The following is a 24191-nucleotide window of genomic DNA, read 5'->3' as shown; positions in this document are numbered from 1 at the left end:
AAATTTTGTGCTTGGTAGGTGGATACGTCAAGGTTAAAGGTCAAGTTGGACATGATGAAGCCCTGGATTGCCAAGCGGGTCACTGAGCTACTTGGGTTTGACGTATGTTTCTGATCCATGCAGAGGTAGTTATATTTTTATTGTTTGATATGATACTCTAAAGGCAAGAGCAAGTATATATTTCAGTAAGCATGTTAAGCATTAGAAGATAAACTTGTTGTGTTTGATATTTTAGGAATGATCTCGTTGACGTACTTGTGCTTTTATGTGCCTTTCTAAACTTGGAGAAAATTGTTAAGCCATCATCATAAATGAATTTGCATGTGTTACCTATGTAATCTCAATGATGATTTTGGTTAGGGCATCGGATCTACAACATCTTCTTGCTCCCAAGTCCTAAGCCAAAACATTGGCTATAATTTAATTCGAGCATAGGGGATCCTTTTCAACTCATTTTTTAGTCTTTTGGCTAAGATCAAGTGTAATATTTGTTTTATCAGTTCAATATTTGGTATATGAATAATATGTTCACTTTGACATTAAATTCATTTATTATGGGCATTTTTATGTGGAGGGTCCATTAAGACTCTCAAGTGTCACTTAGGGGTGTTTGGTTACATGGGCTAATTTTTAGTCCCTGCAATTTAGTCCCTTTTAGTCTCTAATTTACCAAACATAAGGACTAAAGAAGGGACTAAAACCAATTTAGTCCCTAGTCCCTTAAGGGGTGACTAAAGGGGACTAAACCTGATTTTTCCTCAGCTGCCCTTATCCCTAACCTTCTGCCCATGTGTCCGCCGCGAGCATCGCTCCCTCCTCCCCAGCCTTCCACCGCCAGCACTCTTTCCTCCCCAACCTTCCACCGCCAGGATCGTGTCCCCTCCTCGTGCCCGCTCCTTGCGTTGCCTCCGCCTTGCGTCCTTGCCTCGCGTTGCGCAGCATCCGCCAGCATCCTTGTGTTGCATCCGCTAGCGTCCCAGCGTCCTTGCGTTGCGTCCGCTGTCCTGGCGTATCTCCCTGACTCGCTGCCACTCTCCCTCCTCCCCATCGCATCTAAGTACTTCGTTCTCGTCTGCCGGTAGATGGAGAACAACCGCAACCTCTGAGACTTCTTATCCCAAGCCGGATCTTCCTCCTCGGCTAGGATCCCCCATGGTCGTGAAGCTCCCGAAGAAGACCTGGGCGTCTTCTCCCGAAGAGGACTCTATTAGATCTCCCTAGATATCCTATGGCAAAACAAAGTAGAATAATTATGGGGTGTATGGCACTTCACAATTTCATTAGGGAGAGTTTTTCGGGAGATAAGGATTTTGAGTTGTGTGACCATGATGACAATTATGTGCCTGAAGTTGGTGAGTCAAGTACACAAAAACAAGAATAAGTAGTAGGTTGAGTACAAGGTGAAGAAGATCGGAATATGAATCAATTTCGTGATTGGATAGCAGATGGCTTGTTCAACAAACTGTAATGTTTTTGTGTGTAATAAATATTGCAGAGGAGTGTATTGTTGTAACGCCCTGAATTTGGGGGTAGAATTTTTTTCTTCTTTTCTCTCACCAAATTCAGGCGTTACTCTTTCCTTTTCCCTTTTCTTCTCGCTAAGCCTTGATCTTTTCCAAAAGTTATAGCGGGAATTAGCTCGACATCTTGTGTAAGCAAAACCTAGAACTATTTTTGGTTGTTGCATCATGCCGGATTATGCACTCTTTTGTTTGTGGTTGAGTGAATTGAAGAATTAGGCATATAAGAAAATATGGAAATTAGAAAAAGAAAAGCCTTTTCTTTTTCTCTTCCCCCTTCTCCCTTTTGGCCCAGCCGCCCCCTCCCCCTTCGTGCCGGCCCAGCCGCCCCCCTTCCCCCACTTCCCGCGTGGGCCCCGCGGCGGCCCAGCCGCGCCCCCTCCCCCCCTTTTTTCTTTTTCCAAAATTCCCTCCCCGTGGGCCCCGCCCGTCATTCTCTCTCTCTCTCCCTCTCCCTAACCCTAGCGCCGCCGCCGCCCTCCCCTGCCCTAGCGCCGCCGCCGTCGCTCCCTCCCCCTCGCGTCGCCGCGCCGCCCTCCCCCGCCGTGGTGAGGCCCCCTCCTCCCCTCTCCTTTCCCCCCTCTCCCTCCTCCTTCCTCGCCCGCCCGGCCGCCCGGCTCGGCCGTCCCCGGCGAGCCCCGCCCCCATGCCCGGCGAGCCCGCCCCGCCCCTCCCCGCGCTCGGCCCCGCTCCGGCGAGCCGCCCCGTCCCGGCGAGCCCGCACCCGCCCCGTCCCGGCGAGCCGCCCCCGCCCCGACTTCGCTCGGCCCCGGCGCGCCGCCCTCCGGCGAGCCCGTGCCCCGGTCGCCCCGCCCCCGTCCCGCGCCCGGCCGCGCCCGCTCGGCCCCGCCCCGCGTCGCCCCGCCTCGCCCCCGGCGAGCCCGCGTCCGCCCCCCTCCGGCGAGCCCGCCCCCGCGCCGCCTCGCTCCGGCGAGCCCACCCCGCCCCTTCCCCGCGCTCGGCCGCCCTGCCCCGTGCCCTGGCTCGGCCGCCCGCCCCATGCCCCGGCTCGGCCGCCCCCGTCGCGCCCCGGCTCGGCCGCCCGCCCCCGCGCCCGGCCGTGTCCTCGCCCGGTCGCGTCCTCGCTCGCCCGTGCTCGCTTGCCCCGGCATGCTTGCCCGCTCGCCCCGCCGTGCCTTGCTCGCGTCGTGACGGTCCCGGCATGGCCTCGAGCTCGGCCTAGCGTGCCCATGGCGCGCGGCCTTGAGCTTGAGCTCGGCTAGCGCATGGCCCCAACGTGCGCACGACTAGTTCGTAGCGTGTGTGTGCGGCCTCGCGCGCGTGCTCGCGTAGTGCGTGTGCCTTGGCACGACCCGTCGTGCCCCCGTCTACCCCCCCTGTGTCCTATGCTCGCTAATCACGTGTTTTTATTAATAAGATAGGAGTCTCAATTTGGAAATTGGTTATGTTAGTTAATTTGTATAGCTAATCGTCTATCTCATTCAATGTTAATCTACTAAAAGTGGTCACGTTTACATTAGTGCATGTAGCTAATTCTTTTGTTAGAACCAATTGGAACTAGAGCACGTAACGTTTAGTTATTCGTTTACCCCGTAGTGCGTCTCGGGCATAAGCTTTAACCCTCGCAAAACCTTTCCCCGCCTCTTTCTAACCATGGTAAATTCATTATCGTATGTGATATTCTATGCATATTTACTTTATTTGTTCTCTTGTATGGTGTACTGTTTGTTTCCTAATTTGAATGGATGGATGTATGTATGCTTGCAATCGCATAGAGAACGATCCGGTTGAAGAGCCCGAGGAACTCGCAGGAGAATCCCCTGAGCAGCAGTCGGTTGGTGGAGGCAAGTGTCCCTTGACCTATCTCTGTCCTATTCATTCTTTAATTCACCTCCCGCATTACACATTTATGCCTAAGGATTGACTAGCTTTGTTATCCATGTCCTTGTTTACCTATTTGAGTTGGATTATTATTGTTTAGCTTTATGCTATTGCTCAAACTCTAATCAATGAACATGATGAGATTATCTATGATACGCTGTTTTCCCTTCTCTTATTACGATGTTGTACTTATGGCCTTTAAGGGGGCTCGAGCGGTTTCTCGAGTGCCTCTCCGTAAGGACCTGTTCTATGGATGACCGCCTGGGAAAACAGTGCAACCATGAGGGTGGAATGGGATGCCCTTAGCTGAATAATTAGAGGATCTGAGGTGTAGTTCTCTTCGCCGTCGTGCCGTCAATGGGGCTCGGTGTATGCGGCTAGCTCTGCCAAGGTTGATTTGTCCCTTGGGGAGGAGTGCAGTACATTTAGGAAACCTAACAGGCGGCTACAACCTCGGGGAATCTTTGTAAAGGCTACGTAGTGAGACCCTGCCTATTCACCTTGGTAGTGTTTAAGGGTTTGATCGGCCCGAGGCAAGAGGGAATCACGACTTATGGGTAAAGTGCACAACCTCTGCAGAGTGTTTGAAAACTGATATATCAGCTGTGCTCGCGGTTATGAGCGGCCAAGGGAGCTCCAGTGATTAGTGGTACTTGATCAGAGACACTTTGGTTTACAGGTGGCAATGAGACTGATGGTTTTGGTTATGACTATGGTACTGGTAAGTGGTATTCTTTCTGTTTGGAAAGAGTACACCGGGCTAATAACTTGGGTTAATGCTAAAACCTGGCTTTTTATTAGTAAATAATAATCTGACCAACTAAAAGCAACTGCTTGACTTATCCCCACATAAAGCTAGTCCACTACAGCCAAACCGGATACTTGCTGAGTATGTTGATGTGTACTCACCCTTGCTCTACACACCAAACCCCCCATCCCCAGGTTGTCAGCATTGCAACCACTGCTCAGGCGAAGATGAAGCTGTGGAAGGAGACTTCTAGGAGTTCCAAGACTATGACGAGTTCTAGGCGTGGGTTAGCGGCAACCCCCAGTCGGCTGCCTGTGAAGGCCGCGTTTATCTACGTTTCTTTTCCGCACTTTGATTTATTGTAAGGACTATATGGATGTCTCAGACGTATGATGTAATCGACTATTATTTCCCTTTTTAATACTATTTGAGCACTGTGTGATGATGTCCATGTTATGTAACTGCTGTGTACGTGAATTGCTGATCCTGGCACGTACATGGTTCGCATTCGGTTTGCCTTCTAAAACCGGGTGTGACATAGGTGGTATCAAAGCCGTGCTGACTGTAGGACCGCTAACCTAGAGTAGAATGGTCGTTCTAAGGACTATAGACCTATGTCCCTGCCTTGACTTTGATATCCCTTCAAAAGTTGGTAATATCGACCAAACCTATGTTCTACTATATATTATACCTTGCTGAAAATTATGTTTCATTCTAATCCTTCATTTATTCATGGTTTATTACTTGCTGGTCATATTGATTCTGTTCTCACTCTTTTGCTTGCGGTGTCTTTTGTAGATGGCTCGTCTTAGACACACTACACGAAAGTCCGTCATCCCCTTCTTACCATCCCGCCTTGCTGAGCGTCCGCTTCGCCGTCCCTTGGCCGGACAGTCCAGCCACTTGGAGAGACTGCACCACCGCCTGCATGAGGAGCAGGAACATCGACGACAGGAGCAGCAGGGCTCTTCTTTCTCGCTCCAACAGGAGATAGAGTCTGTGAGGAGCTGCTCCGCTGTGCTTCCCCTGGAGGCGCCCCCTGCACCACCACTGGGCGCCCCAGCCTCTGGAGTAGCTGCTGGATGAGACCCAGACGACGGAGGTGGCGACGACAGCTCGAGCCACGACACCGACTTCTCTGCTGACCAGAAGCCGGAAGGATGGGTTGCTCGACCCATCACTCGCGACGCTGCTCGCGGGTGTCACTTCCACGATGCGCTCGACACCCTGCTACGTCGGGCACTTAACCGGCGTACTTGGTCCATCGAGTATCGCTGTGTGGTCTACCAGCATAGTCGCAGGGTCTACCCAGACCGCTGGGAGGCGACCTGCTTGGTGCGCCGTCCGGAGAACAGTCTTCAGGGTGCTGAGGTCTGCTCAGAGCACTATTCTATCTCTGAGCGGGACTCAGCTGAGGTGGCCATGCAAGATGCTGCACGGCGTGCGCTTTCGCACTACTGCTCGGTTCTCGGTGGGGTAGCTGACGGTCTCGACCTGAAGTATTACCCCCGCCGTCCATCTGGCAGCACATGAGGCGTGATTGTCTCACCTGTCGGTGAGGACAATCCTAGGTTGAGCAGCACAGTCAACCTAGCCGCTGTGCTAAACACGGAGCTGGACCATGCGCTAGACGAGCTGAGTAGGGCTCGTGCTGAGATCGCCCTGCTGCGGGCTGAGCGCGCGAAACGTCGTCACCTGGATGACGGTTCCCCCGCTCCCGTCGGGACTCAGCACCCGTACCGCTCACCTCGGCGTGGACGCCAGCCTTATGGCAATCCCGACTGCAAGACCAAGATAAATCTAGAACCATAGATCGTTAGAGTTGGATCTTGTAATTAATATAAAATATATACGTAGAAGCTACAGTCTTAGCATTAGTCTCGCTCTTAGTTAGTCTTAGTTAGACAGGGTAGTTTGCTATATCCTGTGCATTTATGTTTGTCATGATGAACTATGTTTGGTTTGGATCTTTGTAATGACTATCACCAGAGTGTGGGTATCCCCTGCATTTTGGTTTACCTGTTATATGTTAAAGGAGTTAGCTATCTAGTTGGGAAACCTTTTATTCCACTTTCCTCTTTATCTGAGAAGCTGTGTTGGTCTGTGTTGGAGATCAGTGAAGATGCTCATCTGTTCAGTACTGTTGAAGAATTCTATACTCTTTTCTTATGCTGCAAGATTTGCCAGATCAGTTCTGATGTGTGGTTGCATTCTGCAGATGTCAGAGAACAGGCGCAAAGGAGGAAGGCGTGCTCAGCAGGAGCGAGCCGCTCAGCAGGATGAGGTGCCCCAGCAACAGCACCTGCCGCCCCCGCCCCCGATGTCGATCGAGCAGATATTTCTGATGCAGACTCAAGCAGTTCAAGCCATCGATCAGACTCTGGCCGCCATTCAGCAGCAGCAGCAGCAGGCCCCACCTCAGCCTCAGATGCCTCAGATGCCCAGAGACAAGCGTGCTGAATTCATGAGAGGTCATCCCCCAACGTTTGCTCATTCTTCTGACCCCATGGATGCTGAAGACTGGCTGCGCACTGTGGAGCGGGAGTTGCATACCGCTCAGTGCGATGATAGGGAGAAAGTCCTGTATGGTTCCCGTCTGTTGAGAGGAGCAGCTCAGTCATGGTGGGAGTCTTACCTCGCCACCCATGCCCACCCCGACGCCATCACTTGGGAAGAGTTCAGAGGTAGCTTTCGTCAGTACCATGTGCCTGCAGGTCTGATGACAGTGAAGAAGGAGGAGTTCCTGGCCCTCAAACAAGGGTCATCGTCTGTCAGTGAGTACCGAGACAGGTTTCTGCAGTTGTCTCGCTATGCTCCTGAAGATGTCAACACCGATGCCAAGCGACAGTACCATTTCCTGAGAGGCTTGGTTGACCCTCTTCAGTATCAACTGATGAATCACACCTTCCCGACATTCCAGCACCTGATTGACAGAGCAATCATGACAGAGAGGAAGCGTAAAGAGATGGAGGATCGTAAGCGTAAGATCAGTGGACCCCAGTCTGGAAGCAGCAATCGTCCTCGTTTCTCAGGCAATCAACCTCAGCAGTTCAGGCAGAACCAACGTCCACCTCAGCAGCATCAGCAGTTCCAAAGGCAGTATCCTCAACACCAGTACCAGAACCGTCAGAGCAATCAGTCAGGAGGTCAGTTTCAGAGGCAGAATCAGCAAGCACCTTGTCTTCCTGCCCCAGCCGCTCAACAGAACAATCAGGCAGCACCAGCTCAGGTTGGAAACAGAGCATGTTTCCACTGTGGAGAGCAAGGCCATTGGGTGATGCAATGTCCGAAGAAGGCAGCCCAGTAGCAGTCAGGCCCCAATGCCCCAGCAAAGCAGAATGTGTCTCAGCCTGGAGCAGGCAACCGCTCTCAGCCACGTTACAATCATGGGAGACTGAATCACTTGGAGGCTGAAGCAGTTCAGGAGACCCCGGGCATGATAGTAGGTATGTTCCCAATCGACTCCCATATTGCAGAAGTGTTATTTGATACTGGAGCAACGCATTCTTTCATTACTGCATCATGGGTAAAAGCACATAATCTTCCAATTACAACCATGTCCACCCCCATTCAAATTGACTCAGCCGGTGGTAGAATTCGAACGGATAGCATATGTTTGAATATAAGTGTGGAAATAAGGGGGATAGCGTTTCCCGCCAACCTTATAGTAATGGGTACTCAGGGAATAGATGTCATCCTAGGGATGAATTGGCTAGATAAGTATCAGGCAGTTATCAGTTGTGATAAAAGGACAATCAAGTTGGTGTCCCCACTAGGAGAGGAAGTGGTAACCGAGTTAGTCCCGCCTGAGCCAAAGAAAGGAAGTTGTTATCAGATAGCTATCGATAGCAGTGAAGCAGACCCAATTGAGAGTATCAAGGTTGTGTCCGAGTTCCCAGATGTGTTTCCAAAGGACTTACCGGATATGCCACCAGAGCGGAAAGTTGAGTTTGCCATAGAACTTCTTCCTGGAACCGCCCCTATCTTTAAGAGAGCTTACCGAATATCCAGACCAGAGTTGGTTGAGCTTAAGAAGCAAATTGATGAGCTATCAGAGAAAGGTTACATCCGGCCAAGCACCTCGCCTTGGGCCGCCCCTGTCCTATTTGTGGAGAAGAAAGATGGAACCAAAAGGATGTGTATCGATTATCGAGCTTTGAATGAAGTCACCATCAAGAACAAGTATCCCTTGCCCAGAATAGAAGATCTGTTCGACCAGTTGAGAGGAGCCAGTGTGTTCTCCAAGATTGATCTGAGGTCAGGTTATCATCAGCTCAGGATCCGACCTTCGGACATTCCGAAGACGGCATTCATTACCAAGTATGGTTTGTATGAGTTCATTGTGATGTCTTTTGGTTTGACCAATGCGCCAGCCTTCTTTATGAACTTGATGAACAGTGTATTCATGGATTATCTCGATAAGTTTGTGGTGGTATTCATTGATGACATTCTGATTTATTCTCAAAGCGAAGAAGAGCATGCAAATCATTTGAAGATGGTATTGCAGAGATTGCGAGAGCACCAGTTGTATGCAAAGTTGAGCAAATGTGAATTCTGGATCAATGAAGTCCTGTTCTTGGGTCACATAATCAACAAAAAAGGATTGGTTGTGGATCCGAAGAAAGTGGCAGACATTCTGAACTGGAAAGCGCCAACAGATGCCCGAGGAATCAAGAGTTTCATTGGAATGGCCGGATATTATCGGCGATTCATTGAAGGGTTTTCGAAGATTGCGAAAACAATGACAGCGTTGCTAGGCAACAAAGTTGAGTTCAAGTGGACCCAGAAATGTCAAGAGGCCTTTGAAGCGTTGAAAGAGAAGCTGACTACAACGCCTGTCTTAGTCTTACCTGATGTGCACAAGCCCTTCTCGGTGTATTGTGATGCTTGCTACACAGGTTTGGGATGTGTGTTGATGCAAGAGGGAAGAGTTGTGGCTTACTCGTCCCGACAGCTGAAGGTTCATGAGAAGAATTACCCAATCCATGACCTAGAGTTGGCAGCAGTGGTTCACGCACTGAAGACATGGAGGCACTATCTGTATGGACAGAAATGCGATGTTTACACAGACCACAAGAGTCTGAAGTACATATTCACTCAGTCAGAGTTGAATATGAGGCAGCGAAGATGGTTAGAGTTGATCAACAACTATGAGTTGGAGATTCACTACCATCCAGGCAAAGCGAACGTAGTGGCAGATGCTTTGAGCAGGAAAAGTCAGATCAATCTGATGGTCGCTCGTCCGATGCCTTATGAGTTGGCCAAGGAGTTCGACAGGTTGAGCCTCGGATTTCTGAACAATTCGCGAGGAGTCACAGTTGAGTTGGAACCTACCTTGGAGCGAGAAATCAAAGAAGCGCAGAAGGATGATGAGAAGATCAGTGAGATTCGGCGACTGATTCTAGACGGCAGAGGCAAAGATTTTCGGGAAGATGCAGAAGGCGTGATATGGTTCAAAGACCGCTTGTGTGTTCCCAATGTCCAGTCTATTCGGGAATTGATCCTCAAGGAAGCCCATGAGACAGCCTATTCGATTCACCCTGGCAGTGAGAAGATGTATCAGGATCTGAAGAAGAAATTCTGGTGGTACGGAATGAAGAGGGAAATCGCAGAGCATGTGGCTATGTGCGATAGCTGTCGAAGGATCAAGGCAGAGCACCAGAGACCAGCCGGATTGTTGCAACCGTTGCAAATCCCTCAGTGGAAATGGGATGAAATCGGCATGGATTTCATAGTCGGATTGCCTCGCACTCGAGCCGGCTACGATTCCATTTGGGTAGTAGTGGACCGTTTGACCAAGTCAGCCCACTTCATACCTGTTAAGACCAACTACAGCAGTGCAGTATTGGCAGAGTTGTACATGTCTCGGATCGTTTGTCTTCATGGTGTGCCGAAGAAGATAGTGTCAGACAGAGGAACGCAGTTCACCTCTCATTTCTGGCAGCAGTTGCATGAAGCCTTGGGCACACATCTGAATTTCAGTTTAGCTTATCATCCGCAGACAGATGGTCAGACCGAAAGAACCAATCAAATCCTTGAAGATATGTTGAGAGCCTGTGCGTTGCAAGACCAGTCCGGATGGGATAAGAGATTGCCTTATGCAGAGTTTTCCTATAACAACAGTTACCAGACCAGTTTGAAGATGTCACCATTTCAGGTGCTTTATGGAAGGAGTTGTAGAACTCCGTTGCAATGGGATCAGCCTGGAGGAAAGCAGGTGTTTGGGCCAGACATTCTACTTGAAGCTGAAGAGAACATCAAGATGGTCCGAGAGAATCTGAAGATAGCGCAATCAAGGCAGCGAAGCTATGCAGACACAAGAAGAAGAGAGCTGAGTTTTGAAGTCGGAGACTTTGTCTATCTGAAAGTGTCACCGATCAGAGGAGTCAGAAGGTTCGGAGTCAAAGGCAAGCTAGCACCCCGCTACATTGGTCCGTACCAAATTCTCTCAAAGCGTGGAGAAGTGGCCTATCAGCTCAGCCTACCAGAGAATCTGTCCGCAGTGCATGATGTTTTTCATGTGTCTCAGTTGAAGAAGTGCTTGCGTGTGCCAGAAGAGCAATTGCCAGTGGATGGTCTCGAAGTCCAGGAGGACTTGACCTACGTTGAGAAGCCAGTGCAAATCCTTGAGGTTGCAGACAGAGTCACCCGAAGGAAGACCATCCGAATGTGCAAAGTCAGATGGAATCACCACTCGGAGGAAGAAGCAACCTGGGAGCGTGAAGATGATCTGATGGCTAAATACCCTGAGCTCTTTGCTAGCCAACCCTGAATCTCGAGGGCGAGATTCTTTTAAGGGGGATAGGTTTGTAACGCCCTGAATTTGGGGGTAGAATTTTTTTCTTCTTTTCTCTCACTAAATTCAGGCGTTACTCTTTCCTTTTCCCTTTTCTTCTCGCTAAGCCTTGATCTTTTCCAAAAGCTATAGCGGGAATTAGCTTGACATCTTGTGTAAGCAAAACCTAGAACTATTTTTGGTTGTTGCATCATGCCGGATTATGCACTCTTTTGTTTGTGGTTGAGTGAATTGAAGAATTAGGCATATAAGAAAATATGGAAATTAGAAAAAGAAAAGCCTTTTCTTTTTCTCTTCCCCCCTTCTCCCTTTTGGCCCAGCCGCCCCTCCCCCTTCGCGCCGGCCCAGCCGGCGGCCAAGCCGCCCCCTTCCCCCCCTTCCCGCGTGGGCCCCGCGGCGGCCCAGCCGCCCCCTTCCCCCCGCCGTGGGCCGCCCAGCCGCGCCCCTCCCCCCCCCCTTTGGGCCCAGCCGGCCCAGCCGCCCCCTCCCCCCTTTTTTCTTTTTCCAAAATTCCCTCCCCGCGGGCCCCGTCCGTCACTCTCTCTCTCTCTCTCTCTCTCTCTCTCTCTCTCTCCCATCCCGCGCCGGCCCCGCCTCGCCGTGCCCCGGCGAGCCCGCCCCGCCCCTCCCCGCGCTCGGCCCCGCTCCAGCGAGCCGCCCCGTCCAGGCGAGCCCGCGCCCGCGCTCGCCCGGCCCCAGCGCGCCGCCCTCCGGCGAGCCCGCGCCCCGGCCGCCCCGCCCCCGTCCCGCGCCCGCTCGGCCCCGCCCCGCCTCGCCCCGGCGAGCCCGCGTCCGCCCCCCCTCCGGCGAGCCCGCCCCCGCGCCGCCTCGCTCCGGCGAGCCCGCCCCGCCCCTTCCCCGCGCTCGGCCGCCCCGCCCCGTGCCTCGGCTCGGCCGCCCCGTGCCCCGGCTCGGCCGCCCCGTCGTGCCCCGGCTCGGCCGCCCGCCCCGTGCCCCGGCTCGGCCACCCCCGTCGCGCCCCGGCTCGGCCGCCCGCCCCCGCGCCCGGCCGCGTCCTCGCTCGCCCGTGCTCGCTTGCCCCAGCATGCTTGCCCGCTCGCCCCGCCGTGCCTTGCTCGCGTCGTGACGGTCCCGGCGTGGCCTCAAGCTCGGCCCAGCGTGCCCATGGCGCGCGGCCTTGAGCTCGGCTAGCGCACGGCCCCGACGTGCGCACGACTAGTTCGTGACGTGTGCGTGCGGCCTCGCGCGCGTGCTCGCGTAGTGCGTGTGCCTTGGCACGACCCGTCGTGCCCCCGTCTACCCCCAGGCGCCCCATCTACCCCCCCGTGTCCTATGCTCGCTATTCACGTGTTTTTATTAATAAGATAGGAGTCTAAATTTGGAAATTGGTTACGTTAGTTAATTTGTATAGCTAATCGTCTATCTCATTCAATGTTAATCTACTAAAAGTGGTCACGTTTACATTAGTGCATGTAGCTAATTCTTTTGTTAGAACCAATTGGAACTAGAGCACATAACATTTAGTTATTCGTTTACCCATAGTGCGTCTCGGGCATAAGCTTTAACCCTCGCGAAACCTTTCCCCGCCTCTTTCTAACCATGGTAAATTCATTATCGTATGTGATATTCTATGCATATTTACTTTATTTGTTCTCTTGTATGGTGTACTGTTTGTTTCCTAATTTGAATGGATGGATGTATGTATGCTTGCAATCGCATAGAGAACGATCCGGTTGAAGAGCCCGAGGAACTCGCAGGAGAAGCCCCTGAGCAGCAGTCGGTTGGTGGAGGCAAGTGTCCCTTGACCTATCTCTGTCCTATTCATTCTTTAATTCACCTCCCGCATTACACATTTATGCCTAAGGATTGACTAGCTTTGTTATCCATGTCCTTGTTTACCTATTTGGGTTGGATTATTATTGTTTAGCTTTATGCTATTGCTCAAACTCTAATCAATGAACATGATGAGATTATCTATGATACGCTGTTTTCCCTTCTCTTATTACGATGTTGTACTTGTGGCCTTTAAGGGGGCTCGAGCGGTTTCTCGAGTGCCTCTCCGTAAGGACCTGTTCTATGGATGACCGCCCGGGAAAATAGTGCAACCATGAGGGTGGAATGGGATGCCCTTAGCTGAATAATTAGTGGATCCGGGGTGTAGTTCGCTTCGCCGTTGTGCCGTCAATGGGGCTCGGTGTATGCGGCTCGCTCTGCCAAGGTTGATTTGTCCCTCGGGGAGGAGTGCGGTACATTTAGGAAACCTAACGGGCGGCTACAGCCCCGGGGAGTCTTTGTAAAGGCTACGTAGTGAGACCCTGCCTATTCACCTTGGTAGTGTTTAAGGGTTTGATCGGCCCGAGGCAAGAGGGAATCACGGCTTATGGGTAAAGTGCACAACCTCTGCAGAGTGTTTGAAAACTGATATATCAGCCGTGCTCGCGGTTATGAGCGGCCAAGGGAGCTCCAGTGATTAGTGGTACTTGATCAGAGACACTTTGGTTTACAGGTGGCAATGAGACTGATGGTTTTGGTTATGACTATGGTACTGGTAAGTGGTATTCTTTCCGTTTGGAAAGAGTACACCGGGCTAATAACTTGGGTTAATGCTAAAACCTGGCTTTTTATTAGTAAATAATAATCTGACCAACTAAAAGCAACTGCTTGACTTATCCCCACATAAAGCTAGTCCACTACAGCCAAACCGGATACTTGCTGAGTATGTTGATGTGTACTCACCCTTGCTCTACACACCAAACCCCCCCCATCCCCAGGTTGTCAGCATTGCAACCACTGCTCAGGCGAAGATGAAGCTGTGGAAGGAGACTTCCAGGAGTTCCAAGACTACGACGAGTTCTAGGCGTGGGTTAGCGGCAACCCCCATTCGGACCTGTTCTATGGATGACCGCCCGGGAAAACAGTGCAACCATGAGGGTGGAATGGGATGCCCTTAGCTGAATAATTAGAGGATCCGGGGTGTAGTTCGCTTCGCCGTCGTGCCGTCAATGGGGCTCGGTGTATGCGGCTCGCTCTGCCAAGGTTGATTTGTCCCTTGGGGAGGAGTGCGGTACATTTAGGAAACCTAACGGGCGGCTACAGCCCCGGGGAATCTTTGTAAAGGCTACGTAGTGAGACCCTGCCTATTCACCTTGGTAGTGTTTAAGGGTTTGATCGGCCCAAGGCAAGAGGGAATCACGGCTTATGGGTAAAGTGCACAACCTCTGCAGAGTGTTTGAAAACTGATATATCAGCCGTGCTCGCGGTTATGAGCGGCCAAGGGAGCTCCAGTGATTAGTGGTACTTGATCAGAGACACTTTGGTTTACAGGTGAAAATGAGACTGATGGTTTTGGTTATGACTATGGTACTGGTAAGTGGTATTCTTTCCGTTTGGAAAGAGTACACCGGGCTAATAACTTGGGTTAATGCTAAAACCTGGCTTTTTATTAGTAAATAATAATCTGACCAACTAAAAGCAACTGCTTGACTTATCCCCACATAAAGCTAGTCCACTACAGCCAAACCGGATACTTGCTGAGTATGTTGATGTGTACTCACCCTTGCTCTACACACCAAACCCCCCATCCCTAGGTTGTCAGCATTGCAACCACTGCTCAGGCGAAGATGAAGCTGTGGAAGGAGACTTCCAGGAGTTCCAAGACTATGACGAGTTCTAGGCGTGGGTTAGCGGCAACCCCCAGTCGGCTGCCTGTGAAGGCCACGTTTATCTACGTTTCTTTTCCGCACTTTGATTTATTGTAAGGACTATATGGACGTCTCAGACGTATGATGTAATCGACTATTATTTCCCTTTTTAATACTATTTGAGCACTGTGTGATGATGTCCATGTTATGTAACTGCTGTGTACGTGAATTGCTGATCCTGGCACGTACATGGTTCGTATTCGGTTTGCCTTCTAAAACTGGGTGTGACAATTGTAATGTATTTGTTTGTATATTATGGAAGTACAGAGTTGCATTATTATGGAATTATTAGCATGGGGTAGACTTCTGTTCAACTGTCCATACAAACATGTTTTTTGCCGGCAACTTCTGTGAGAGTATTCGGGTGAACCGAAGTGTTCTCACAACTGGTTCACTTCTGTACAGACTTTTGGGCAGACTTTTGTGTTCATGGGGCGCTCGCTCAAATTTGTGTGTATATTCGGATGTGAGAGCATGTTTGTATGGACAGTTAATGTTGTGAGTCTATTCCAAGGGCATTAGAGTCTTTGGACAGTGTATTTAATAATTTTAGAATATGTTTAGTCCCTAGAACCAAATATGTAGGGACTAAAGTTTAGTCTTAAGACTAAAGATTTAGTCCTAAAACTAATTGAAACCAAACATATTCTTAATCATCCAATCAATATCTTTAAATATAGTTAGGTACTGTCGCAACTTACGGGTATTAAACTGGTTGAATTATTAGCAAGTTCTTTGCCCCCGCGGCACATCTTGTCCCCTGGGCGTGCTTTGCGGCTGGCCGGGACCCAGCAGACAGAGAGAAGTAAAGGATGCTGAACCCATGCTGGGCCCACAGTCAGCCAAAACACCCTGCACATGAAGCACCGTGGCCCACTCGGAAGCTTTCCCTATTTAACAGCTTCCAGTCGCAGAGGTCGCCGCACCAAACCGCTTCGCTTGCTCCTCAGCTCCCTGTCGCACACACCTTACGCCGGGTAGGCAGGAGCAGGACTCCCACTGTCCCACCGAGCCAGAGGCCCTCCGATCCGAGCGAGCAGGGGCGCCACCGTCTCCAATGGCTCGGCCACAGCAACGGTACCGCGGCGTGCGGCAACGCCACTGGGGCTCCTGGGTCTCCGAGATCCGCCACCCTCTCCTGTGCGTAACCCTGCAGCCACGTTCTTCTTGCCTGGACTGGGCTATATCCCCATCGATCCTCGGCCTAGGCGGCTAGCTGGCCACGGCGGCGGCGTGATTATTGGATTCTCTGTGAGTGCGTGCAGGAAGACGAGGATCTGGCTGGGCACCTTCGAGACGGCCGAGGACGCGGCGCGCGCCTACGACGAGGCGGCGCGCATCATGTGCGGCCCTCGCGTGCGCACCAACTTCCCCGAGGACGCCGCCGCCGACGGACAGGGGCAGCCGGCCGCGACGGCGCTTCTCTCCCCCGCGCTCGTCGCCAAGCTCCACCGCTTCAACCTTGCGTCCGTGCAGGCGGCGCGCGGCAGGGCCGATGACTCCGCGGCAGCCGCCGCCTCGGCGCCCGCCGTGCTCGCACGCATCGCGCCGATGCCTGCCAGCAATGCCAGCATGCGAATCGCCCCCTTGACGTCGGCGGCTGTGGCTGCGGGGCACTGGAGCGGCGACTTTCTCGAGGAGCAGTACGTGGACCAGATGATCGAGGAGCTTCTAGACTCCAACTTCTCTGTGGAGATCTACTAGTTTCACCCGACTCCTCTGCTCCGTCTCATCTCTCTGTTTGGTTTCGTCAGCTCAGCTCAGCTAGGGAGTGTAGTGAGTTAGTGGTGAGTTAGTACAGTAGTATCATTAGCCATGCCAGGAGGAACTTGAGGTTTCTTTGGTTAGACTCTTGAGCAGTCTGATGTGTATACGGTAGCGTCGTCAGAGCATAAAATTTTTTCTACTGCCAAAGTTGGGACTACAGTAAAGTGGTAATCTGATAAACATAACAACGCCGCATTGACCACAAATGCTACTGCTTGGAATCTCTTGCTACGTGTTTTTCTTGGTTGACAAGTCTTGGATGGGAGTATGGGACGCAGGACGCTTCATCAGAGTCAGACACGATGCATGCTACACTACCAGGTGATCGATGCGTGTGTACTACACTGCTACGCAATGCCCTTGGTACTTTGTATACCAGTCCAACTTTAACTGCAACTGCAAGCAAGGAAAAAGAGCTTCTAAAATCCAAGGACAGAATCTTGGCATCAAGGACAAAAGCCGCGTGATTTATGGCTCCTCTGGCACTCAATCCCGACGAATCCATGAACTCTGCGTTGCGCTGCATCTGCATGCATCCTCTGAATTCAGCTGAGTAGCAATTGGCAATGGCAGGGGCGGTGCCGTAATTCAGGTCGTAGGGATCGCAGCAATTGAGGCGCTGTGCGTCATCGATGACAGTAATGGTGGGGGGGCGTTGATCTGCTGCTGATTGACGGAGTAGTATCTATGCGAGGATTCAGCTCATCATGGCATGTGCCACCACATGCGCCTCGCCCAATCATGCTGCCCCGCTCGCTCGCCTTCTGGCCTTGAGACTTGCGACGCAAGAGACGTCAGCCTGCGCTCTTGCCCTCGTTTGTCAAAAGAATACGCGGCCTTTTGCGGCTGTGACAGTGATGGATATGCTTATTTTATAGGAGCTAGGATAGTATTCACTGTGTGTGTGTAATTATAGCCTGTCCGTCAGTTAAATTGATTGAAGTTTAATTAAACTTTTACCAAATACTCGCTCCGGTGTACCAAAAACTGACGTTTTGGACAGCTTCTCGCATACCAAAGAACTAATAAATACCACTCTTTTTCATTCCTAGCGAAATCCCTTTAATAGACGGAGTGGTCCTCTTCACTCCTTCCTAGACAGGAGACCCAGGTTCAATTCTTGTCTCACGCAAGACCAAATGTGGCGTGGCAAGAAACATCTTGGCGCTGTTATTTTTTCGCTATACTGGCATCGGGCACGTTATTATTCTATCTGGCGCCACATTTTCTGTTTGGCGCGTTACATTTTTCTCTCAGGCGCATTTCTTTTTCTTGCTCCCCCTACTTTTTTCACTGTTTTGCTGGCTATATAGCCTCACTTGTTGCGCACAAACGAAAGGGAAAAAACAACTGAACTCCTACAGAAAGCAATGGCATTGTTTGACCTGAATATACAGCAACCTTTTGTGGCAGATTTAGGTACGGTACATCGTGTATTCATTTGTTTTATCTTCTTCTCTAATCCAATTTTTTAATAGGTTTTGATTTGAACCAAGAACCAGTTCACTTGTTTGACCTGAATGTGGCGGCACCAGTTGAGAGTGTTCAGCGGAAAGATGCTTCCGAAGTTGTTTTAAATCAAGTATTCCAGGAACTGCTGCGAAGAAGTAAGAATGGGGTGCTACCAAGGAATGCTACTAGAGAAGTTGCCGTAATGTATAATATTGGAATTCGAACTGTACAACGACAATGTTGGGCTGAAGGTAAACTCTCACTTGATCTTGGTATTATGGTTAGTTTTGCTAGTAAAAAGAGAGGTAAATGTGGTCATAAGCCAAGTCCAGTAAACTATGAGCGATTGCGCAATGTTCCTCTTAAGGAAAGAACCACTCTTGAAGATTCAGCTAAAGTACTTGGTGTTTGCAAGAGAACACTTTTGAAACACGTGAAACAAGGGAAAGTTAGAAGGCATATGAGTAGTATCAAACCGCATCTTACCGATGAAAACAAGAAGTCTAGGCTACAGTGGTGTGTTGACATGCTTGAGCATGAGACTTTGCATGACAATCCAAGGTTTAAGAGTCTTTTTTACCATGTTTTCATTGATGAGAAGTGGTTCTTCATTACTCGAAAATTTGAGAGCTATTATTTGTTGCCCAATGAGGATGAGACTTATCGTACTTGTCGGAGAAGAACAACATCCCGAAGCTCATGTTCTTATGTGCCATCGCTCGTCCAAGATTTGAGAATGGAATTTGCACGTTCGATGGGAAGATTGGATGCTTCTCTTTAGTTACTTTTGAACGTGCAAAAAGGAGTAGTATTAATTGTCCAGCTGGAACAATGGAAGTGAAACCCATCACTTCGATAAAGAGAGATGTCGTTAGAGAGTTCATGATACAAAAGGTACTTCCATCTATTAAAGCTAAGTGGCCACGTGAAGATGTCAACAAACCAATTTATATTCAACAAGACAATGCGCCATCTCATATTTGAAGTTAACAATCCAATATTTTGTGAAGCTGCACAACAAGATGGTCTTGACATTCGTCTCACTTGTCAACCGGCGAATTCCCTAGATTTTAATATATTAGACTTGGAATTTTTCGTGCCATACAATCAATTAAATACAAGAAATCAGCAAAAACCGTTCAAGATCTAATTCCACTTGTGCAAGAGGTTTGTGATCTATCTATAATTCGAAAAAATTCTATTAATTTGTTTTATGTACTAACATTATTCTAATATCATTTAGGCTTTCCATGAATATCCTCCATGCAAGGCAAACAGAATGTACTTAACACTTCATCAAGTTTTGAAAGAAACGATGAAAGTTCATGGATCCAATAAGTATAATCTTCCTCACATGAAGAAGGGAACACTTGAAAGACAAGGATCACTACCGGTACAAGTTCATTGTGAAAGATCATTGGTCTACGAAGCCATGCAAAAGCTTGCTACATGGAACATTTAGGAATAGTAATAGTAGAATTTAGTTCACCGGTACAAGTTCATTGTGAAAGATCAGTTTATTTTTTGCTGCATCGATCTTGTCTTCTCCTTTTGCACTGCCTCCTGTGATGATCGGTTCTTCATCATCGGAAGGAGTGCGAAGCCTCGCACCTCGTCTCTGTCGTGAAGGCCTGATGTAGGGATATTGCCGGAAACACCGGGCTGGTGCACGACGAGTAGCCGCCGCCGCACGGGACTCACCTGCTATGCATACCTCGCGCGTCGCAGACGCTGCCGCCTCACGCGCCGTAGACGCTGCCGCCTCACTAGCCGCGCGTGGCTCACGTGTCGCGAGCGCCGCGGCCTCACCGGTAGCTCGTGCTTCACGTGCTGCACTTGACGCAAGCATTGCTGCCTCACTAGCCACGCGTGCCTCCCGTATTGCACGCGCCTCACACGCTGCGACAGCTGCCGCCTCACGCGCCACTCGCCTGGCAGGGTTGCGCCAATACCAGTTGGGGTCTGACTCACTGCTTGACGATGGAGATGGAGGAGGCGTCGGGGCCATCTTCTTGCAATGTCAAGAGAGCAGTGTGGAGAGAATGGGAGGAAGAAACTTGTGGTATTTAATGTGGCATGGAGGAGGCCAACAGATGCCTGTTGAATTTACTTCTTGCTGCGTCAATCAAGAGTGACTGCTCGCTCCACGTGAAACGTCAATTTATCGTGCACTTTGGACTCAAAGCTAGAACGTCGATTATTGATGCACCGGAGGGAGTAATATTTACATACCCTATCGGTTACAAGTTAGCTGTCACGCTGCTATAGTAAGTCTACATTTTGTTCTACTACTAGACTAGTATATAGTTCGTGCTAACTCTACCCAAGAAAATGGGTCGACAATGGCGGGGAAGGGTTGACGGCGACGACAACGAAAATGTGAGTCTACAATGATGCTAGGAGGAGGGTGATGCTGACGATGACGAGGTCACATGAAGGCAGAGGGATGAGTAGGGATAACAACGGGTTTGAAACCTGTGTGTATAGGGTTTACAAACCCATACTCGTACTTGTTATCAGCGACGAATACAATAAGCTACCTATCGGACACCCAAGAACAAGGTGTAACACCCAGGTGTTTGTCACGAGCTAAATCGCGATGCTAAACCTAACCAAGTAGGTTAGTAGTGATAATGAACTCTATATCACATCCATCTCCGCCTATATCTGCGATATCAAGGATCTTGTGAAGTTCGGAATTATTTCGTCACAGTAAATAACGAGACGGGTCCTGCTCGACTTCATCGTAAAGTGAAAACTCAACTTCGCATTACAATTTTTGCCCAAATCGGATTTATTAGAAACTGATAACAAAAGATACCTAAGCAAATAAATTGAATCAAGTCTGAACTAACCGAAGCCAATTTAATCATTGACTATTTTGGCACTCTGTGTCGAAGACCAAAATATAAACCTGCGTCTACATAGCACTTGAATTGTTGTACTTGGAACGCGCATGTTACCATACCAAATTATGTATACCAAATTATGTGAGGTTAATAATGGAAGTGTTTGGACAGTTAGCATATGCGAGTATATAATTTCGAAAATACACATTTAATTAAATGTAGATAAAAAAATAAACAAAACCCATTTGGTTTTTGGTCTAGCTCTTTTGAGCCCACTAAAAATCCTAACCCTAGGTCCGAGTATAAATATGTGCCTTCATCAAAAAATGGGAAAAATTCCTCTTCTCCCACCAGCAGCCGCCGCATAGGGATCCTGGCCTCCACCATCCGCCAAGCACCTCCCATCCATTGTCTTCAACCTCTAGCTCGTGAGCCCCTCTCTTCTCTGATCCATGGTGCAGCCCTCTGCTCCTTTTCCTTGTGGGTGCTGGCTTCCTCCTCCAGCGACCAGCACTAGGGAGCACCACCCCTTCCCTTCCCCAGGAACGACGAGCTCCTCTCTACTCCCAGCAACTTCCATGGCCGTCGGCCCCTACGAGCTCCCTGCTCCACGCGCCCTCAGCCATGGCGCACGACCCCTGCTCCTCCATGGCCGCCAATCATCAGCCGTTCGGCACTCCGGACCATCCATGGCATGCGACCCCTCCACGCCGGTGTCGAGCTCCACCATCCGCTCCTCTACCACCCATCTCCCACACGGTAGCAGCCGCTCCTCTACCACACATTGTATTGATGAATGTGAAATGACTTTAGTATTTCAAACAGTTAGTTGGTAGTATGTGTCAAGTGTTATTGTGTTGATTTTTGTTGTGTCGCAAATTGATGCTTGTTTAAAATAGTCCACACATTCTAGGTGTAATGGGTGGTTAAATGTCATGATTGATCGGTTAGAGGTTCTATACGAGTGTTATCGCTGCCCCGACGTTGTTTGGAAGCGAGTAGAGTCGATAAGTCGATTTCTATTGAAATTAGAGAACAATTCGATAAAATATGCATATGAGTGCTTTAGGTTCGTAGGTGTTAATGAGTAGTCTCGTGGAGTTCTATGCTATGTGATATTTATTTAGTTGATGCATTAAGCAAGTTAATCTAGTTAAGTATGTTAGAGAGCTAGTTAAATATTGTGCGAAGCTAGGTCTCGTTAATTGGAATATAGTGATACATGTGCTTGTTACTTATGTGCCGTAACTCTCGGGCTCCAAATGATGTGAATATAATTAGCGAGTTGGTTCGTTGATGCTTACAAGTTGGTTTGAGCTCTAATAACTGGTAAAGTGTTAGAGTACTTTAAGTGTCAAGAACATGATAACTATAGAGACTAAATAGGAGCTAAATTAGAATATTTGCTGTTTTGGGCTGCATGTACAGTTTTTGCCGTGCCATTAGTTTGGTGAACTAAATTATGTAGAAATGTTCTAAATAAAAGATGTCGATAACTTTTTTATCTTGCTTTTGTTAAAATTTCATGGCCATAGGTCTATTAGTTTGGAAGTTATGCTTCTCACAAGTTCAATATCAGAATCTCTCCAAATCTTGACAGAGGCACCTTCTTTGTGTTGTTTGCCATTAATAGGTATTGAATCAACATGAGATGATTATAAATGTTTTATAGACAATTTTATTAGCTTTCCAGAAAGTCTAGGATCACCTATTTTGGATGCTTAAATATCTAGTTAGTTTCGTGGAATTGCTTTTGTTAGGCTAAGTAGGTTTAGTTAGTTCTTCTTCTTGATTGATGAAGACTTGTAGTGGCTATACTCAAGTTAGCATGTATCCCTTGATTAATGTGCTTGCCATTTCCCATGTTATGCTTGCGTGCAAATTAAGTTAAGTATAGGGTCGAGTATCCCATGTCTTAAGTGATATTAAATTTGTATGCCCTATGTTATAGAAATAGCTAGTGCTTGTGTATGACTGTTTGTAGTGCCTTGCTATTTGTGCTTACTCCACTATCATGTGGCATCATATGGTCTTGTGTTACTTTTTATTATGCTCATACATATACATCATGCATATCATTAGGTATGCTAGACATGGAACACATGGACATGAACGACGTGGTGTTGGAGACAAACCCGAAGATGATGGACCGATCAAGGGGACGTTCATCAAGCAGATGTCATCTAACCAAAAACACTAACCTAGTGTTTGATTCCAAGCAAGCCCTGACATCTAATTACCATGGTTTGCAATAATTGTTTTATTCGCCTACCATCCTATGATTGTTGCATTAGGTTGCAGGAGTTGTTTGGAAACAATTGCTGCATTTATCTTTGATTACCTTTGGTTATCGCTATCCTTGTCACCTGGGTAAATTACTTAAATGCTTAGGCCTGCTTAGACGATAAAAGTCGGGTGATTTCTTGTCACCTGCAAGGTACTTGTGCTTACCTTATGCTTGATTTGGGTAAAGTCATCGTGAAATATCAATGAATAATATGAAGGTTAATATGAGACTAGACGAGATGCAGATAAGGAAACACAAGGCATGTAGGTCTTGGTTAATATGAGACTAGTTGTGGTCCCTCGAGTCATATTGAACGCATGCCTAATCACTTAGTTGGCCGGATAACTCGTTTCGACCGCGAAGCCAGAGTATTATTCCAGTTGGATTCGACCTCTCTTGGTGCACCTATTGGTGTGGGTGAGGAGCCATAGGGACACGATGAGATGACCCATGGTTATGGCGGCGACATGACCCTCTAGTAGTTGGGCGGTCCCTGGATATGGTGGCTCCTTTTGAATCTATGACGATCCGGACTGTTTCTGGAATATGTATGGTGGTGATCGTATCCTACGAAGTATTATGGGTATGGTTTGTGTTAGGAATACCCCGCCAGTTGGTTAGTAATCGATTCGAATCGACATCGCTCCTGGATAGTGAGCACTTGACTTGAGTTATCTCATCGTAGTAAGAACTACACATTGATAATCCTGAGGATGATATTGATTAATGATGATGACATGAATAATTATAATCAAGGGTTGGGTTACTCTTGCTTGTCTACTTAATGAGATACTAGCCGAATTTGATCAATCACTAAAGCTATAACTAGACATAGTGAACTAACAATTGTCATCTAGTTAATTAGGTACCAACTTAGAATTGTAGCAGAATATGTAATGATACTAAACTGCTTAAAGATGACTAATAATCATGATGCTCCTTAAGTTGCTAATAACTACATTAATTCATGTACTCTTCCAAAAGAAAGAGCTAACTCCAGATAAAACCATGCATGATCCTTGGTGTCTTTTACCTTCTTATTTCCTGGTTTTGGACAAGTAAGTCTAGTTGAGTACATTCGAGTACTCAAAGTTTATCCCACCATGTTGCAAGTGAAGATCTTGGCCTGCCGATGATGGTGGATAAGTACCGGTGGGCTCGACCTTCTATATAGTTATCTCATCTCTATTTTCTAGAGGATTGTCATTGAGCTAGCATGTATTTCAAAACAATAGTTATATCCATATTGTTCAAAGTTGTATTTCTTT

At 48.8% G+C, this 24191-nt stretch overlaps 1 protein-coding gene, 1 long non-coding RNA gene and 1 pseudogene across 2 annotated transcripts; all 3 read left to right on the top strand.

Moving 5' to 3' along the window:
- Nucleotides 1–449: 449 nt before the first annotated feature.
- On the top strand, nt 450–592 carry LOC111589700 (uncharacterized; annotated as a pseudogene).
- Nucleotides 593–15492: 14900 nt separating this feature from the next.
- Nucleotides 15493–16482, top strand: LOC100285966 (ethylene response factor 1). Its single transcript, NM_001158855.1, is given in 2 exon segments — nt 15493–15708; nt 15834–16482. Coding segments are annotated over 2 exon segments (522 nt in total). The 5' UTR covers nt 15493–15625; the 3' UTR covers nt 16273–16482.
- A 4481-nt stretch (nt 16483–20963) lies between these two features.
- LOC103629341 (uncharacterized) lies at nt 20964–22992 on the top strand. Its single transcript, XR_554310.4, has 2 exons — nt 20964–21395; nt 22719–22992. It is a non-coding gene; the product is annotated as an uncharacterized lncRNA (long non-coding RNA).
- Nucleotides 22993–24191: the final 1199 nt, after the last annotated feature.

Source organism: Zea mays, chromosome 6, assembly GCF_902167145.1.
Source record: "Zea mays cultivar B73 chromosome 6, Zm-B73-REFERENCE-NAM-5.0, whole genome shotgun sequence".
NCBI classification, from domain to species: Eukaryota; Viridiplantae; Streptophyta; class Magnoliopsida; order Poales; family Poaceae; genus Zea; species Zea mays.
The sequence above is the reverse complement of the archived record's forward strand: the minus strand, read 5'-3'. Positions and strand labels throughout refer to the sequence as shown.